This window comes from Neophocaena asiaeorientalis, unplaced genomic scaffold (genome assembly GCF_003031525.2).
Source record: "Neophocaena asiaeorientalis asiaeorientalis breed wild unplaced genomic scaffold, Neophocaena_asiaeorientalis_V1.1 scaffold46, whole genome shotgun sequence".
Taxonomy (NCBI): domain Eukaryota; kingdom Metazoa; phylum Chordata; class Mammalia; order Artiodactyla; family Phocoenidae; genus Neophocaena; species Neophocaena asiaeorientalis.
In genome coordinates, this window is record NW_020175393.1 from 6,087,358 (window position 1) to 6,106,846 (window position 19,489).

Below are 19,489 nucleotides of genomic sequence, written 5' to 3' on the forward strand. Positions count from 1 at the left end.
CTTCATTATTAAGTAGTGTATTGTTTAGCCTCCCTGTGTTTGTATTTTTTAGAGATATTTTTCCTGTAACTGATATCTAGTCTCATAGCGTTGTGGCCAGAAAAGATACTTGATACAATTTCAATTTTCTTAAATTTACCAAGGCTTGATTTGTGACCCAAGATATGATCTATCCTGGAGAATGTTCCATGGGAACTTGAGAGGAAAGTGTATTCTGTTCTTTTTGGATGGAATGTCTTATAAATATCAATTAAGTCCATCTTGTTTAATGTATCATTTAAAGCTTGTGTTTCCTTATTTATTTTCATTTTGGATGATCTGTCCATTGGTTACAGTGGGGCGTTAAAGTCCCCTACTATGATTGTGTTACTGTCGATTTCCCCTCTTATGGCAGTTAGCATTTGCCTCATGTACTGAGGTGCTCCTGTGTTTGGTGTGTCAATATTCACAATTGTTATATCTTCTTCTTGGATTGGTCTGTTGATCATTATGTAGTGTCCTTCTGTGTGTCTTGCAATAGTCTTTATTTTAAAGTCTATTTTGTCTGATATGAGAATTGCTACTCCAGCTTTCTTTTGATTTCCCTTTGCATGGAATATCTTTTTCCATCCCCTCACTTTCAGTCTGTATGTGTCCCTATGTCTGAAGTGGGTCTCTTGTAGAGCAGCGTATATATGGGTCTTGTGTTTGTATCCATTCAACCAGTCTGTGTCTTTTGGTTGGATTGTTGAATCCATTTACATTTAAGGTAATTATCGAAATGTATGTTCCTATTACCATTTCCTTAATTGTTTGGGGTTTGTTATTGTAGGTCTTTTCCTTCTCTTGTGTTTCCTGCCTAGAGTAGTTCCTTTAGCATTTGTTCTAAAGCTGGTTTGGTGGTGCTCAGTTCTCTTAGCTTTTGCTTTTTTCTAAAGGCTTTAATTTCTTCATCGAATCTGAATGAGATCCTTGCTTAGTAGAATAATCTTGGTTGTAGGTTTTTCCCTTTCATCACTTTAAATATGTCCTGCCACTCCCTTCTGGCTTGCAGAATTTCTCCTGAAAGATCAGCTGTTAACCTTATGGGGATTCCCTTGTATGTTATTTGTTGCTTTTCTCTTGCTGCTTTTAATATTTTTTCTTTGTACTTAATTTTTGATAGTTTGATTAATATGTGTCTTGGCGTGTTTCTCCTTGGATTTATCCTGTATGGGACTCTCTGTGCTTCCTGGACTTGATTGTATTCCCTTTCCCATATTATGGATGTTTTCAACTATAATCTCTTCAAATATTTTCTCAGTCCCTTTCTTTTTCTCTTCTTCTTCTGGGACCCCTGTAATTCGAATATTGATGCATTTAATGTTGTCCCAGAGATCTCTGAGACCGTGCTCAATTGTTTTTCATTCTTTTTTCTTTATTCTCCTCTGCAGTAGTTATTTCCACTATTTTATCTTCCAGGTCACTTATCCAGTCTTCTGTCTCAGTTATTCTGCTGTTGATTCCTTCTAGAGAATTTTTAGTTTCAGCAATTGTGTTGTTCATCATTGTTTGTTTGCTCTTTAGTTCTTCTAGGTCCTTGTTGAAAGTTTTTTATATTTTCTCCATTCTATTTCCAAGATCTTGGATCATCTTTACTCTCATTACTCTGAATTCTTTTTCAGGTAGACTGCCTATTTCCCCTTCATTTGTTTGGTCTGGTGGGTTTTTACCTTGCTCCTTCATCTACTGTGTGTTTCTCTGTCTTCTTATTTTGTGTAACTTACCGTGTTTGTGGGTCTCCTTTTCACAGGCTGTAGGTTCGTAGTTCCCATTTGTTTGGTGTCTGCCCCCAGTGGCTAAGCTTGGTTCAGTGGCTTGTGTAGGCTTCCTGGTAGAGGGGAGTAGTGCTTGTGTTCTCGTGGATGAGGCTGGATCTTGTCTTTCTGATGGCCAGAACCGCATCCAGTGGTGTGTTTTGGGGTGTCTGTGACCTTATTATGATTTTAGGCAGCCTCTCTGCTAATGGGTGGGGTTGTGTTCCTGTCTTGCTAGTTGTTTGGCATAGGGTGTCCAAAACTGTAGCTTGCTGGTCATTGAGTGGAGCTTGGTCTTAACGTTGAGTTGGAGATCTCTGGGAGAGCTTTCACCATTTGATATCATGTGGAGATGGGAAGTCTCTGGTGGACTGATGTCCTGAACTGGGGTCTCCCACCTCAGAGGCTCAGGCCTGACACCCAGCCGGAGTACCTGTCAGCCACATGGCTTTTGTAGAATTTCTTCAGGGACTTCTGGTTGAGGCTTGGCTCCCAATTGTAATAGTGCAGCTTGGAGGGTGCAGGCTTGCTTTTTCAATCAGCTTGGCCAGCTTGCAGATTCACTCCTGCACACACTGGCTGCCCATTCCTGGAGCCTTCCAACCTGCCGGCCTGAGGCTAGACTATTCTGAACTTTACTATTTATTTCCCTTTACCAGTGAGAGTTATACTTTCATATATTTTCCTGTTACCAATTAGCATCCTTTCATTTTAGCCTAAAGAAGTCCCTTTAACATTTCTTGGAAGACTCATGTAGTGGTGATGAACTCCTTTAGGCTTTTGCTTGTCTGAAAAACTCTTGATCTCTCCTTCAGTTCTGAAGGACAACTTCACCATGTACAGTATTCTTGGTGGCAGGTTTTTTCTTTTAGCACTTTGAGTATATTGTGCCACTCCCTTTTGTCCTGCAAAGTTCCTGCTGAAAAATCTGCTGATAGTCTCATGGGGTGCCCTTGTATGTAACAAGTTGTCTTTCTCTTGCTGTTTTTAAGGTCTCTCCTTGTCTTTAACTTTTGACACTTTAATTATGTGTTTTGTTGTGAGTCTCTTTGGGTATATCTGCATGTTAAACAAATAGGCCTTTTTTTTCACAGAAGGACTAGGTGCTTTTTAGTCAGTTGTCTCTGTGCTGGGCCCTGGGTTGGTTGAGTACAAACAAACCACTTAAGAACTATTTCTCAGTTTACTATGGCCTTCTGGGTCTCATGGACATAAGCCCTGAATTTTGGGGTGCTCACCTCTCAGGTACAGGTCTTAACAGTTGGGGTGCCCGATGTGGAGTTCAAATCATTTGCTCCTCAGGGAGAACCTCTGGTCTGTGGGTTCCTTCCCGATTGTGGGTCCCTGTGCCAGGAGTGGGGCTGAACATGAGATTCTGTCTCAGCTTCTCCTGCCAGTTTTGATGTGAGTTTTTCCTTGTTCACCTAATGTGTTAGAATTGCTCAACTAGTTTTTGGGTTTCTTTGAGTTGCATATGTAGCTGTAGGTTTGGTGTGTCCATGGGAGGAGGTGAGTTCAGTATCGTCCTATGTCACCATCTTGATCTAGAACTTAGTTCTTTTTCTTTTGTGACCACCTGTTCTTTTTTCGTTTCTGCATTTTTTCTGTCCTTTTTATGGATTCTTAGATTTATAGATTATTAAATCTACATATATTCTCAAATATTTTATATATTCTCAAGCCTATAAATCTCAAATTTTTAGTTTCTTCATTTATCTCTTTGATCATCCTAAACATAATTATTTTAAAATTTTTTATTATGGAAAATTTCAAAGAAAAGTAGGGATCCTCTTGCTTCCAAAATTATCACCTCATGGCCAATATAAGTTCATCTCTACCTCCCATACTCCAAGGCCCCCAGATTAACCATAATTAAAGATTATTTTTCAAATTGTTCTATAAAATTAATTTCACCTGGACTGAGTTTTTACTCTGATTGTTTTTTACGTTGGCTATCTCTCTGAGTATCAGATTTCTTTTCATGGGTTTTGCAATTTTTTTTTTTCACTTTTTTTTTTCGGCTGCACCACGCAGCTTGCAAGATCTTAGTTCCCCAACCAGGGATTGAACCTGGGCCCTTGGCAGTGAAAGCGTGGAGTCCTAACCACAGGACTGCCAGAGAATTCCCAAGGGTTTTGCAATTTTTATTTTTTAGAGGACTCATTTTGAGTGGCGAGCTTTAAAAAATGTGGCTTTTATAATTTGTTAAAATTGTTTTTCTCCTTCTGCATTTTAGCCTTCCTTAGGAGTCTAGTGGTTTTGTGGCTTCTTCCTGCATCCCCCATCTCCTCAAGTCCAGAGCCAGCTGTTACAATAGTGGTTTACATCCCTTATTCTGCTGTGGTGGGGCAGACCCAGGCAGAGCTGACCTGTCTCAGGTCTTGGTTGTGGACCTGGATCTGTCACCCCATCCGCCGCATCCCTAGGTTCATTTAATCTAGATGACCAGATTGCAGCTACAGACAGCCTCCTTCCACAGTGGAGGGATCTAGACCATAGTCCTGATGGTCCCTTTCATACAGGCCACTTTTAGTCTCCTCTGTCCTGCAGGAGCCAAGGGGTTGGCACCCACTGACCAGAGCCCTCAGGCCTGGGCTTCAGCTCCACCTCCTGGCTTGCATGTCTTTTTCACTTCTAGTTCATGGAGATGTTTACCTTGTTTTTAAGTCTTAATGTGTTTGTTTTTTACCTTCTCTTTTTGTGTTTTTTACATTATTCTATGTTTTTGGAGGCGAAAACTGCACCCCATGACCAGAAATATCCCCTAAATGTATGGTTTTGAGTTTTCTGCCGCCTCCTTGCCTCTTTTTAGCAACATGCACGCCACAAGTTTTGTTTTCAAAGCATTTTTGTCCTATTTATAAATGCCATTCAGATACTACTGAGGGAAATAAAGAGTTTAAGAAACCTCTGGTGACCACCTCATTCTTATATAAGTAGGTTTTTACACTTAAGAGTATAGCTATTCATAGGCTATGCTTTGAAAACTTGATTTTGCAAGTCCAAGGAATTCTGGGATTCAGTTATTAACTATTCTTACCCCAAAACAGACTCTTAGTGTTGTCTACACTGGTATATTCTGCTTTCTTTACCCCATATTCCCTGCTGTTAGCCAAGCTGGATTCTTACTGTTACTTCATTCATGGCCTCTAAAGGAAGCCTTTTCCCTTCCTGTAAAATGTCTTCTCCCTCCCCCTTTTGGAATCCCACTGATTCTCAGATGCTCCCTCCTCAATGAAGCCTTTCCTCCTGGCTGCAGGCAAAAGTCATTTCTCCTCCTCAGAACTCACAACAGTTCACACCACTCTTATTACACTTACTACACACTAATTTGTAATATAATCATTTGTGGAAATTCCTTGAACCTTTATATTCCTTCCCATCTCTGAGCTTCTGTGATTCTAAGTATGAAAATCAATTGAGGCATGTTGCAGAAAATACCTTATTTTTATTTTCCTTTGTGAAACTTTCATATCAAAGATTCTCAGGAAAACCCATTAAAACTAGAATTAACTTTTAATCAAGTGAGATATTCATATTTGGGCCAGAACAGGCAGGAATATAGCAATGTTTATATGTTACTTTAAAGAGTTCAAAAGAGTCTCATATATATTCTCATTTGCTTCTCATAGAAAGCTGCTGAGATAGAGCAGCTGTGATTATATCCATTTTGGCTGAAAAACACCAACTAAAAATATAAATAAGAACATGATGATTTAAGTTCCATTATCTCATGTAGGTGGTACAATAAAATAATTAGTAGTCAGAGTGTCAGAAGGCTCTGGTTTGAACTTGCAACGCAATCATCTTGAGCCTTGGTTTTCTTGGCCGTAAAATGACCCAATGACTTCTAGGGCCAAGCTAAAAATTTCTGATTTTAAATGCACTTAATTTGTAATTGAAAATGTCATGACATATTCTTTGATTTCCTTCTGAAGGATGTTTGCATATCTGCCATTAAGGAGAAGGATATTGAAGCCAAGCTGACTCAGGTGATTGAGAATTGGACCAACCAGAACCTGAGTTTTTCAGCATTTAAGGGAAAGGGAGAGCTGCTGCTCAAAGGAACTGAATCGGGAGAGATTATCACCTTGATGGAGGATAGTTTAATGGTCTTAGGTTCCTTACTAAGCAACAGGTAATTTTATAATTTTCAGGGGAGGGTTTTGATTTGGTATTTAGGGTTATATAATTTTAGATAAAAGCCCAGTTTTGTAGCTGTGGCACAACACAAGATTCTGACCTAAAGTGTTGACTCTTGTCTGTCCTTACATGAACTACCTATTTTCCCTACTAATCATGGCCTCCATCTCTTCTGTGGTACTCATCTCCCCTTCCTATGTTCCCTGATGGGCCCCATCATAATTATTCTCCCTCAGATTGGCAGCTTACCTCCTAAACATCTGGACTCCCCACGAAGATGACACCTTCATTTTATCTCCTTTCTCTTTTCATTCTCTGATTTTTCATCATTGCCCTCCTTGGCTAAACCTGCTCGAGTGTTTAATCAATAGCCCTGGAAAAGTATGCTGTCAACGCAAGAAGGAATATAATGAAGGGCTTGACACTTACACACTTGGAATTTTTATGGTGAAAAGTGGCCATATCTGGGCTGGGTCCACTGCAGCCTAAACGAGGCAACATGTCCATCACTGGACTACTGAACTGCTTGAAGGTGACTGTTACCTCAAGCGCAGCTTTAGGAAATGGGACCCAGATCAAGTACACTGTCTTGGCATTAGCAGCCTCTAATCCCGTAGCTGACTATCCAGTAATTCTTAACTGGTCTTCACCCTAACACATGTAAGAAATATGTCACATTATCTCAGAGGTCTTTAACAGAGGTCAGTGTCTATGGGGATTCTAATACCCTACCTCCAGGTTGGGACTGCTGTTTAATGAATGACATCCTGCATTACCTCTGGCTCAGAGGCAGTCTTGTATTTGGATAATGTACTAACTCACAAAGCTCCTAATTCTGGGTTGAAGTTGCTGGGGTTAAACTCCTAGGGTGTGTCCTCTGCTTTCAGGGAATCTGAATAACCTGGCAAAGGTGATCATAGGCCATTCAGTGGTTCCTAGACTTCACAGGCTGCTACTTCCCCATGGTTCATTGCAAATTTTTCCATCTTGATTTCCTGAATGATGACCTCTTGAGGAAGGGCTGTAGATTCACCTGAACCTGGTGTGTAGCTCAAGAATTCAGGACTTGAAGTCTTTCTTAATTTCATTCTTAACTTGCATATAACCTGAATATTGTAGTACTTATTTATGGTACTAGTAAACTCAATGTTGAGGCCCCGCTAGAAGGAGTATAAGGATATCTAAGAGGTCACAACACTTCAGTAGATTCTCCTCCTAGAGAACTTTACAGCATCAAGTGGATCCAGAAAACCTCTTCTACAGCCAACCACAGACTGATCTCATAGAAGGCAGTACCAGCTGGATCTGTAGGGCTACCCGGATGTGAGAAGGAAATTGTGTATCTTCATGGGTGAGGCTTCACTCACCTGGATTCCCTGGATGGTGACACTTTCCTGGTGGGTCCCTGATTCCCTGGCATTCCAAGGGCCTTCCTACCTGTTGTGAACAGGTTCCACCACACAAAGCTATGCAATGCAGGTACCTGGCCAGACGACAAAAGCTGGTTCGAATCTCCCTTTTTCTTGTTGGGAAGTTACATACCATCAAAGATGATTTTTTTTTTTATTCTGTGCAAAATTATTTTTGGCTCCAAATATCTAAGTCCTTCAACTCCCTGAAATGCCCTTCCATACTGTCTTGGTCTGTGTGTATTGATCTTGAAAGGTTTTTTTTTTTTTGCATATTGACTGCCTTTCAGCTCTAGCCTGATGGCCAGATGGACACTATAAATTGGGAGTTGAGAAAAATGCCTCTTACTGCCAGATCAACTCATCTACCTCCTTGGGACAGTTTTTGTACAACCCCTTTATACCTCCATGTATAACATAGTCTTCCATAGAAGTGAAGGGTTACAGTGGCATCAGACTATTCCCAGAAGAACCCCATTCTTCATGTGAGCCCCTTCAAGTCATCCTGTCCTGGATCAAGTAAAGTTTTAAGATGCCACTCACCGGGAAATTCCACTACACAACTTCAAAGCTACTTGCCATGGCCACAAACTGAAGTCAGCTTCTTAATTCAACTGTTGTTAATTAGGTCTTTCCCCAGTATCTTCCCATCACTTCCTCATGGCATCCACTCTGTTTCTTGTCTTTCTTAGTTGTGCCCAGCTTTCTGGACACCTTGTGTTCTCATGAACACTTCAGCTAGCCCTGATGGCGAAAAAACAGGAACCAGGCTTTTGGGGGGATAGCAATTCTGTATCGTTAACGCTGCAGAATCTAGGCGTAGTGCCTGGTGGAATTAGCAGTCTATGGGTGGGAAGAGCACATCTGTAGTAGACATCAGACCTCAAGCTTGACCTGGCCTTGTGGTACTGGTTCCATAGACCAGTAACAACAGTACCCTCTGTGTGATTTTCCACTTGGATTTGGTTCACAAAAGACTTGGAAAGCCATCTTATTCCTTGTTTTCCCTTTACTCAGAGGAGCAACCAGCATAATTCCTTTACTGGACCTCTGTGGCTTAAAACTTTGTGAACTTCTTAGTTTATCACTGATACATGGGACCATTAAGTGAAATCACTATAATTATATGTTTCATTCATAAAAATGCAAACATCTTATTAACTGTATGAAGTTTAATAGGAGCTGCCTTTTTTTTTAGGAAAAAATGTTCAGTGTCAAAGGAATTTTTCTCCTATTATTTGCTATAAGCCATACTATTTTCTGAATCTTCCTCAAAATGTAATATCTTTCCATTCTTACTTTTTAGATATAATGCTCCATTTAAAAAAAATATCCAGAATTGGGTATATAAATTGTCCACTTCCTCAGATATAATTGAAGAGTGGCTAGTAGTCCAGAACCTTTGGGTTTATCTTGAAGCTGTCTTTGTAGGTGGGGATATTGCCAAACAGCTACCTCAGGTAAATATGGTTTCTGTAACTGCTGATAGAATAATTTAGTGTATGTTGTTTATATGTCTCTGTAAAAGTCTTCAGAAAGACATATAGTCATGTCTTGATTGTTTGCACCAGGGGTTTGCAAACTATGGCCAACTCACCTGTTTTGTTTTTTAATTTTATTTTTGGCTGCATTGGATCTTCATTGCTGCGCGCGGGCTTTCTCTAGTTGTGGCAAGCTGGGGCTACTCTTTGTTGAGGTGCATTGGCTTCTCATTGCTGTGGCTTCTCTTGTTGTGGAGCACGGGCTCTCGGGCGCAGGCTCAGTAGCTGTGGAGCACGGACTTATTTGCTCCGTGGCATGTGGGATCTTCCCGGACCACGGATCAAACCCGTGTTTCCTGCATTGGCAGGCAAATTCTTTTTTTTTTTTTTGTGGTACGCGGGCCTCTCACGGTTGTGGCCTCTCCCGTTGCGGAGCACAGGCTCTGGACGCACAGGCTCAGTGGCCATGGCTCACGGGCCCAGCCGCTCCACGGCATGTGGGATCCTCCCGGACCGGGGCACGAACCCGTGTCCCCTGCATCGGCAGGCGGACTCTCAACCACTGCACCACCAGGGAAGCCCGTCATGCAGATTCTTAACCACTGTGCCACCAGGGAAGTCCCACCTGTTTCTGTAAGTACAGTTTTATTGGAACACAGCCATGTGCATTCATTTATGTTCTGTCTGTGGCTGCTTTAGCATTACAATGGCAGAGTTGAATAATTGTAACAGAGACCATATGGCCTACAAAGCCTAAAATATTTAGTATCTTGCCCTTTACAAAGAAGTTTTTTTTAAAAAAAGTGCTGACCTTTGATTTACATTAGTAGAAACAAGAAACTCACATAATTTTCAAATCTCCAGGTTGTCTGAAGATGTGTGGTACATTTGAATATGATACTATTAAATTATAATAGTTCATCTCTTCTTAGAATTAGACTTATTCCTCTGAGAGTAAGAGTTAAAATAATCTGTATTCTGTAAACAGAAATTAACTATTAGTAAGTTGTTAACTAATAGTAGATCAGAAACATGAGGCAAGGAAACTTAGCCTTAGAAGCCTGTAACAAATTCTTTAAAACAGCTTTATGGGACCTTTTAAATGAATGCCAGTAACTTACTAATAATTATTCTATGAAGGTAATTTTCCTCTTATAAAATTAGGCCTACTCTTTTTTTTAAAAAACATTTATTAAAAAAATTTTTTTTTGGCTGCATCGGATCTTAAGTTGCAGCACGCGGGGTCTTTGTTGAGGCGTGCGGGATCTTTCGTTGCCGGCGCGGGGCCTCTTTGTTGCGGCGCGGCGCTCCTCTTTAGTTGTGGCATAGGGGCTCCAGGGTGTGTGGGCTCTGTAGTTTGCGGCACGCGGGCTCCCTTGTTGAGGTGTGTGAGTGCAGTAGTTGTGGCGCGTGGGCTTAGTTGCCCCGCGGCATGTGGGATCTTATTTCCCTGACCAGGGATCAAACCCGCGTCCCCTGCATTGGAAGGTGGATTCTTTATCACTGGACCACCAGGGAAGTCCCCTAAGCCTACTCTTTTGAATTTCCATACCTATGGCATCACTATAGATTAAAAATCAAGGATAAAGAATTTTGAAAATAACTGGTTTCCCTTTGTAACACATTTTTCAAACATAAATCATTTTTAATCAGAAAGTTTTATTTTTTAAAAGTGCACTTAAAAGTTTTAACAGGGCTTCCCTGGTGGCGCAGTGGTTGAGAGTCCGCCTGCCGATGCAGGGGATGTGGGTTTGTGCCCCGGTCTGGGAGGATCCCACATGCTGCGGAGCGGCTGGGCCTGTGAGCCATGGCCGCTGGGCCTGCGTGTCCGGAGCCTGTGCTCCGGCAACGGGAGAGGCCACAACAGTGAGAGGCCCGCGTACCGCAAAAAAAAAAAAAAGAAAGAAAAAAGTTTTAACAGAGGCAAGATTATGCCAATTTCTAAAAGCATTTTAAAAAATTGAATGCAAATATTAATATCATCCATGGTAAACAGAAAGTTTTCATTTGCAAAAATGTAAATGAAGCTTTGTTTTGGATTTTTACTTTTTTTCTTTTTCCTGGGGTACTATTAAGCTTTAATTATTCCAAAATACTGAGATCAAATTATTTTCATGCTTCTTCAGTTTGCTCATCAAACCAGAACACCTGGGGTACTGAAAGACTACATTTGCGATTTAAGTTGATAGCTCTGCAAATGAATCATGTGGCACTTTGAAAAATGTATTAAATGTAAGGAAAAAAATCAGCGATAAACCTCATTGTGATAGAGCAGCATTTCAATAAGCAGTTCTCTTGTTCCAGAGTTAATTCAGATGAAGAAAAAAATTGCCCCTTTAAATTATGTAGCCTGAGACTAATAGGCTGGTTTGAGGAACTATAAGAGATGCCAAAGTAAAGACTTGGCTTCATTCAGTTATCCACATGCCAACTTTCACTTTTGTTTTTAGGAAGCGAAACGTTTTCAGAATATTGACAAGTCATGGATAAAGATAATGCAGCGAGCTCATGAGAATCCCAATGTGATTAGTTGCTGTGTTGGAGATGAAACTATGGGGCAGCTTTTACCTCATTTACATGAACAATTAGAAGTATGTCAGAAGTCACTTACAGGGTAAGAATTTAATTTTTAAATTACCTACCCTTTTATATGTGATGGTGTTTTATCCCGAACAAGTTCATAGAATTGACTGCATTTTTGGTTTGGTAGTGATGGTTGAGGTGGTGTTAGGAATTTAACGTGTCACATAAATTTAATTTCTCTGCAAAAAAAGACACCTTCAAGTTGAGGGTGGGTGAGTTACAGCATTGTATTAGTTTTGCAGGGCTGCTGTAACAAATTACCACAAACTGGGTGGCTTAAGACAACTGAAATTTATTTTCTCACAGTTCTGGAGGCCAGAAGTCTGAAATCAAGTTAGCAGCACCTTCTGAGGGCTCTAGGGAGAATCTTTCCTTGCCTCTTCTAGGTTCTGGTGGCTCTTGGCTTGTGACTATATAACTCCGATCTCTGTCTCTGTCTTTATATGTCCTTCTCCTCTTCTTCTCTGTGTGTCTCTTATGAGGACACTTGTCATTGGATTTAGGGCTCATCTGAATAATCCAAGATTATCTCTTCTCGAGATCCTTAACTTTGGTACATTTGCAAAGACCCTTTTTGCAAATGAGGCCACATTCACAGATTCCAGGGAATAGGACGTGGACATATCTTTTTGGGGCTACCAGTCAACACACTACAGGCATGGAGTAGAGATGTGCACTCAGAGAACAATTAACCAGACAAACTCACAGATAGTTTTCTTAAAAGGCAGTTCATTCTCAATTTCTATTTGAAATAGGGTAACGATATATCTTAGTTTGTCCAAATTTATGCCTCTGTCCTGGCTGAATGGCTATTTGTCCCCCCTCTCACTCTCAAAATATCTTGGTTTGGAGGTAAATTATGTGTTCACCCTGGGTTTAAGCCGCGAGATTCACAGTACTCTTAGAAAGGTTGCAGGAGGGCTCTTGATGAGAAAGAAGATAGGATGGAGCAGGCTTGCTCTGGATCACTTTCTTATTTCCACTTGTTTTCCCAAGTGCCATCCATGGTGCAGCAGGACTTTCTTTCTAACCAAACATTTCAGAGGCAAATGGGAAATGACTGTAGGTGTTTGCTACTATCTTATTGATGTTAGTGATTGCGTCTTGGCTAAAACACCCCAAAATTAATAATTCAGAAAAAAATTATTTGGTAACGTGACTTTATTTAAAGGTATTTGGAGAAGAAGCGATTACTATTTCCAAGATTCTTCTTTGTATCTGATCCAGTTCTCCTGGAAATTCTTGGACAAGCCAGTGATTCCCATACCATACAAGTATGTAATCTAATTATCTGTTACCTAAATCCTTTTTTTTCACAGCCTATGTATTAAAAAATAAAAACGAAGTTAATGTCTTAAAAGTGCAGTCAGGAAAGAAGAGTATTAAAAATTATGTTGGTTATAAACTGTCTTATTTTCTTTGTATTTGGAGCCCATCAGCCTGAGGCAAGAGTCACCGATTATGCAACTCACCAGCTGGGCGACCTTGGCCAGCTTCTTAATTTTCCTGTGCCTCAGTTTCCTTGTCTGTAAAATCAGGATATTAATCATTTCCACCTCATGGGATAGTCATAAGGATTACACGAGATAATTCATTGAAAAGTTCTGGACACACAGTATGTGCTCACTAAATGTAATTCATTGTTATGAGTATTTTAATCTAAATATTCTTAGATCAAATAGGGATTGTGGTTTGGATTTGTCCTTTTTTTGTCCCAAGTGCTTCTCAAATGCTTTTATTGCCATTTCCAAGGGCAATACTTCCAGGAGGAAGAGAAAAACTACAGAGAACTGGGTGTGAGAGGCACTGGAACACCCATCCCAGGGACATTTCTGGTTTGGGAATTTGGGAAACAGCTAGTAATACCTTCCTTGTTGGTTTCCAGGGAGTTGAGGGGATGAGAAAGGAAAGGAGGGAAGTAGAAGCTGTGTAAGGCAGACATAGAGCCAAGAGAGAAGGACTGAGCTGTCCCTGGGAGGGAAGAGGGCAGGAACCATGTGGTTCAGTGTCCATCGGGAGGAAGATGACAGTTACTAGTCAAATCTCCATAATGTAAGAGGTGCATTTGTAGGTCTTGGAGGAAACATTCTGTAGGGCTGGATTTTTAAAAGTGGGCTTCCAAGTCAGTCAAGGGTCAAAGAAGAGTCTTTTTTTTTTTTTTTGAGACAATGAAGTAAATTCTTAATCTCTTACAAATATAAAAAATAGTAAAGCTTTTAAAAACGTCTCAGTGACTTTTGTGTTTAACGTCATGTATGATGTGTTTGCTCTGTCTTGTGCTTTCTTATAGCCACATCTCCCTGCAGTGTCTGACAACATAAATGAGGTGACCTTTCACGCAAAAGACTATGATCGTATCATGGCTGTCATATCAAGAGAAGGAGAAAAAATTATTGTAATTTAACTTGGTTAAAATTTTATTAGGATTTCTTTAAAAATTTAGATTTGAGGAGAATGCAATTCTCTTATGAAAGAAAGGGAGGGGAGTGGTGTCGGGTTTTAGTTCTGTAGCCCTGGCTTTGTAACAGACTAGTTTGGATAACTCATTTAACTTCTCTGAGGCTCATTTTATTATCTATACAATGAAAGTTTTAGACCAGATGATCTTTATAGTTCTTTCCACATATAGTATTAGTTGATTTTACTCACTTTTTAAATATTTTATATGAAATTGTTTGCTTTGCCTGAGGTACTTTGATTTATGACATTTGTAAAAATACCAAATTATTATCAATTTGTAATGTATTTGTAATATGTCTTTTAGTTGGATAATCCTGTTATGGCCAAAGGTCCCGTGGAGATTTGGCTTCTGGACATGTTAAAAATGCAGATGTCGTCCTTACATAATATAATTAGATCTGCATTCTATCAAATCAGTGATTCAGGATTTCAGCTCTTACCTTTCCTCAATCACTTTCCAGCACAGGTGAGAATACATGACATTTAAATAGCGAAATAAGGGGGAAAGATATTCAGGAGGCAGTTAGCCTGATGATGTGGAGGCTGTTCAAGCTTAGAACTAGTTAGAGAGGCCCACCCACCCTCAGCCCCCAACCACCTGCTTGACCACTTGCTTGTCCACCTACACCATTCTAGGCCAACCCATCCCATCCCTGAGAAGAGGATTTGCCACTGTTCTTCCATCATTGAGGATATACACTGAGACTAAAGCACTAACGAGAAATTTCATCTTATGTATAAGCGACACCTATCTATATATAAAAACCGTCTATCTATATCTATTCATACATAAATATAGACACAGATACAGATATAGATATGGACATATATAAAAGGAAGGAGCATATCTTTTTACGAAATGAAATCCACCTTGCCTTTTGTTTATTTTGCCTTCAAATAATTAAAAATTGGCATAATTTGTTAAATACGACTAAGTTCCTTTTTAATATTTAATTAAATTAATTTATTTATTTGGCTGTGTCGGGTCTAAGTTGCAGTACATGGGATCTTCGTTGCGGCATGTGGGATTTTTCATTGTGACACGCTGGCTTCTCTCTACTTGTGGCGCACAGGCTCCAGAGCGCATGGGCTCAGTCATTGTGGTGCCCGGGCTTAGTTGTCCCGTGGCATGTGGGATCTTAGCTCCCCGACCAAGGATCAAACCTGCGTCCCCTGCTTTGGAAGGCAGATTCTTAACCAATGGACCACCAGGGAAGTCCCACGTTAAATGTGACGAAGTTTTAAAGAGAGAAGACCTTGAAGAGGCTGGAGCAGGTGTTCTCTTGAACAACTCTCCTGCCCTTTGGCTCTTAGAAGTGCATTGTCAGGTGCCAGGTATTATTAAAACGGGGCACAGAAAATGAAGAGCTAACAGTTCCATTACATTTTCAGCCAAGATAAATGAAAAGTGTTGGTTTGTGATCTGGGTCAGAGATAGTGTGGGATAGAAGGCAAGAGCTATCCAAGGAAAATATAGGCAGGTTTTACTTCCCCAGCTGCTCCTCCCAACCTGAACTCCAAATCCTATGTTACTGCACACACAGTGGAGGCAGCTGAAATGATATGAAATTATTCAAATGACAAGTACAGACATAAAATCAACCTTCACTGGAGAGAATATTTTAATATTGTTTTTGTATTGTATAATATCCTTGGTAAACTTTAATACTCTTATTAGCATTTGCGATAAAGCTTTATAAAATACTTTATTTGATAAGCTGAGAAAAATAGCTCCTTAGACTAAATCAACATACTTTCTGTCTCTCAGGAAAGCTTGATCACCCTTTCTACGCTGAAGGAGATATAGGATTAAAGTTGGAAAAGTTGAAAAGCAAATTTAAAGTAGCAGCGAAGTTGAACAGGATATAGTAGGAAAGTTGACTAACTCTTAGGACTTTATTTAATGTGTGTGTATATACATATATATATACACATACACACAAAGATTTTTAGATAAAAATCTTAACATTGTAGTGGGCAAATTTCAATTTTCTGGAAAAATTGCTTTAAAGAGTAATGAATATATAAATATATAAATATATTCATTCTATATTCATTCAATATATAGTCATTCAATATATTCACTCAATATATATATTACTCTTTAAATTGCATTTTATTTCATTTATTTTTAAAATAAATAAATTTATTTATTTATTTACTTGTTTATTTTTGGCTGTGTTGTGTCTTCGTTGCTGCGTGCCGGCTTTCTCTAGTTGCAGCGAGCAGGGGCTATTCATCATTGCTGTGCATGGGCTTCGCATTGTGGTGGCTTCTTTTGTTGTGGAGCACAGGCTCTAGGCGCGCGGGCTTCAGTAGCTGTGGCACACAGGCTCAGTAGTTGTGGCTCACGGGCTCTAGGGCTCAGGCTCAGTAGTTGTGGCACATGAGCTTCGTTGCTCCATGGCACGTGGGATCTTCCTGGACCAGGGATCAAACCTGTGTCCTGTGCATTGGCAGGCGGATTCTTAACCACTGTGCCACCAGGGAAGTCCCTAAACTGCATTTTATAAAGCAGGTTTCCCAAATAAATTTGCCTATTATACAATGTTAACTTTTTATCTAAAATTGTTTAAAATTTCACCTCTGTTTTCTTCTCAAACCCGTTTTTAAGATTATGAACACAATGGATCCTTGTTGCAAAAATTGGGGAAAACTTGAAGAATATGAAAGTGAAAATAAAAATTTCCCATTTTTCCACCACTTGGAAATGATGACTTAATATTTCCATGTGGTCCCTTTCAGTATTTTTTAATATGCTTATTATAAGCATCAAATAATATTGATGAGAATGAGCATTATTTTATTTTTTATTGTAATGAAACATCCTCCAGTTTTCCCTGTGAAGTCTGCTGCCTTCTTAAACCTAGTGAAAAACATAATTTAAGCTTTTCTTGGTGACTTAGGGTAGTCATTTTATTTTTCTCATCATTATTAGATTATAATTACTATACAATGTTGTGTTAGTTTATGCTGTACAACAAAGTGAATCAGTTATATGTATACATATACCTGCATACCCCCTCCTTCTTGGGCCTACCTCCCACCCTCCCCATCCCACCCCTCTAGGTTGTCACAAAGCACCGAGCTGATCTCCCTGTGCTATACAGCAGCTTCCCACTAGCTATCTATTTTACACATGGTAATGTATATATGTCAATGTTACTTTCTCAGTTCGTCCCACCCTCCCCTTCCTCCTTCTGTGTCCACAAGTCTGTTCTCTATGTCTGCGTCTCTATTCCTGCCCTGCTAGTAGGTTCATCAGTACCATTTTTCTAGATTCCATATATATGTGTTAATATACGGTATTTGGTTTTTCTTTCTGACTTACTTCACTCTGCATGACGGACTCTAGGTCCATCCACATCACTAACAATGACTCAATTTCATTCCTTTTTATGGCTGATATTCCACTGTATATATGTACCACATCATCTCTGTCCATTCATCTGTTGATGGACATTTAGGTTGCCTCCATGTCCTGGCTGTTGTAAATAGTGCTGCACTGAACATTGTGGTACATGACTCTTTTTGAATTATGGTTTTCTCAGGGTATATGCCCAGTAGTGGGATGGCTGGGTCATATGGTAGTTGTATTTTTAGTTTTGTAAGGAACCTCCATACTGTTCTCCATAGTGGCTGTATCAATTTACATTCCCACCAACAGTGCAGGAGGGTTCCCTTTTCTCCACACTCTCCAGCATGTATTGTTTGTAGATTTTTTGATGATGGCCATTCTGACCGGTGTGAGGTGATACCTCATTGTGGTTTTGATTTGCATTTCTCTAATGATTAGTGATGTTGAGCATCTTTTCAAGTGCTTGTTGGCCATCTGTATGTCTTCTTTGGAGAAATGTCTATTTAGGTCTTCTGCCCATTTTTGGATTGAGTTGTTTGTTTTTATTGATATTAAGCTGCATGAGCTGCTTGAATATTTTGGAGATTAATCCTCTGTCAGTTGCTTCATTTGCAAATATTTTCTCCCATTCTGAGGGCTGTCTCTTCGTCTAGTTTATGGTTTCCTTTGCTGTGCAAAAGCTTTGAAGTTTCATTAGGTCCCATTTATTTATTTTTGCTTTTATTTCCATCTCTTTAGGAGGTGGGCCAAAAAGGATCTTGCTGTGATTTATGTCAAGGAGTGTGCCACCTCTGTTTTCCTCTAAGAGTTTTATAGAGTCTGTCCTTAGATTTAGGTCTTTAAATCCATTTTGAGTTTATTTTTGTGTACGGTGTTGGGAAGTGTTCTAATTTCATTCTTTTACATGTAGCTGTCCAGTTTTCCCAGCACCACTATTCTTTTCTCCATTGTATATTGCCTCCTTTGTCAAAGATAAGGTGACCATAGGTGCATGGGTTTATCTCTGGGCTTTCTATCCTGTTCCATTGATATATATTCCTATTTTTCTGCCTGTACCATACTGTCTTGATTACTGCAGCTTTGTGGTATAGTCTGAAGTCAGGGAGCCTGATTCCTCCAGCTCCGTTTTTCTTTCTTAAGGTTGCTTTGGCTATTCGGGGTCTTTTGTGTTTCCATACATATTGTAAAATTTTTTGTTCTAGGTCTGTGATAAAATACCATAGGTGATATGATAGGGATTGCACTGAATTTGTAGACTGCTTTGGGTAGTATAGTCATTTCCACAATGTTGATTCTTCCAACCCAAGAACATGGTATATCTCTCCATCTATTTATATCATCTTTGATTACTTTCATCAGTGTCTTATAGTTTTCGGCATACAGGTCTTTTGTCTCCATTGGTAGGTTTATTCCTAGGTATTTTATTCTTTTTGTTTCAATAATAAATGGGATTGTTTCCTTAATTTCTATTTCTGAAATTTCATTGTTAGTGTACAGGAATGCAAGAGATTTCTGTGTATTAATTTTGTATCCTACGACTTTAGTAAATTTGTTGATTAGCTCTAGTAGTTTTCTGGTGGCACCTTTAGGATTTTCTATGTATAGTATCATGTCATCTGCAAACAGTGCCAATTTTAGTTCTTCTTTTGACATTTGGATTCCTTTTATATCTTTTTATTCTCCGATTGCCGTGGCTATGATTTCCAAAACTATGTTGAAAAATAGTGGTGAGAGTGGGCACCCTTGTCTTGTTCCTGATCTTAGAGGAAATGGTTTCAGTTTTTCACCACTGAGAATTTTGTTTGCTGTCGGTTTGTCATATATGGCCTTTGTTATGTTGAGGTAGGTTGCTTCTGTGCCCACTTTCTGGAAAGTTTTTATCATAAATGGGGGTTGAATTTTGTCGGAAACTTTTTCTGCATCGATTGAGATTATTCTATGGTTTTTATCTGTCAGTTTGTTAATATGGTGTAATCACATTGATTGATTTGCATATATTGAAGAATCCTTGCATTCCTGGGATAAACCCCACTTGATCCTGGTGTATGACCCATTTAATGTGTTGTTGATTCTGTTTGCTAGTATTTTGTTGAGGCTTTTTGCATCTATGTTCAACAGTGATATTGGTCTGTAATTTTCTTTTTCTGTGTTATCTTTGTCTGGTTTTGGTATCAGGGTGATGGTAGCCTTGTTGAATGAGTTTGGGAGTGTTCATTCCTCTGCTGTATTTTGGAAGAGTTTGAGAAGGATAGGTGTTAGCTCTTCTCTAAATGTTTGGTA

At 39.5% G+C, this 19,489-nt stretch overlaps 1 protein-coding gene across 1 annotated transcript in view; it reads left to right on the forward strand.

Annotated features, from left to right (window-relative positions):
- Positions 1-19,489, forward strand: part of DNAH8 (dynein axonemal heavy chain 8) — a 318,214-nt gene that overhangs the window by 121,611 nt on the left and 177,114 nt on the right. Inside the window, exons 36-41 of the mRNA XM_024766073.1 lie at positions 5,714-5,913; positions 8,634-8,787; positions 11,259-11,422; positions 12,563-12,665; positions 13,682-13,786; positions 14,156-14,317. Coding sequence (XP_024621841.1) covers positions 5,714-5,913; positions 8,634-8,787; positions 11,259-11,422; positions 12,563-12,665; positions 13,682-13,786; positions 14,156-14,317 — 888 coding nt within the window. The remainder of the gene's footprint in view (positions 1-5,713; positions 5,914-8,633; positions 8,788-11,258; positions 11,423-12,562; positions 12,666-13,681; positions 13,787-14,155; positions 14,318-19,489) is intronic.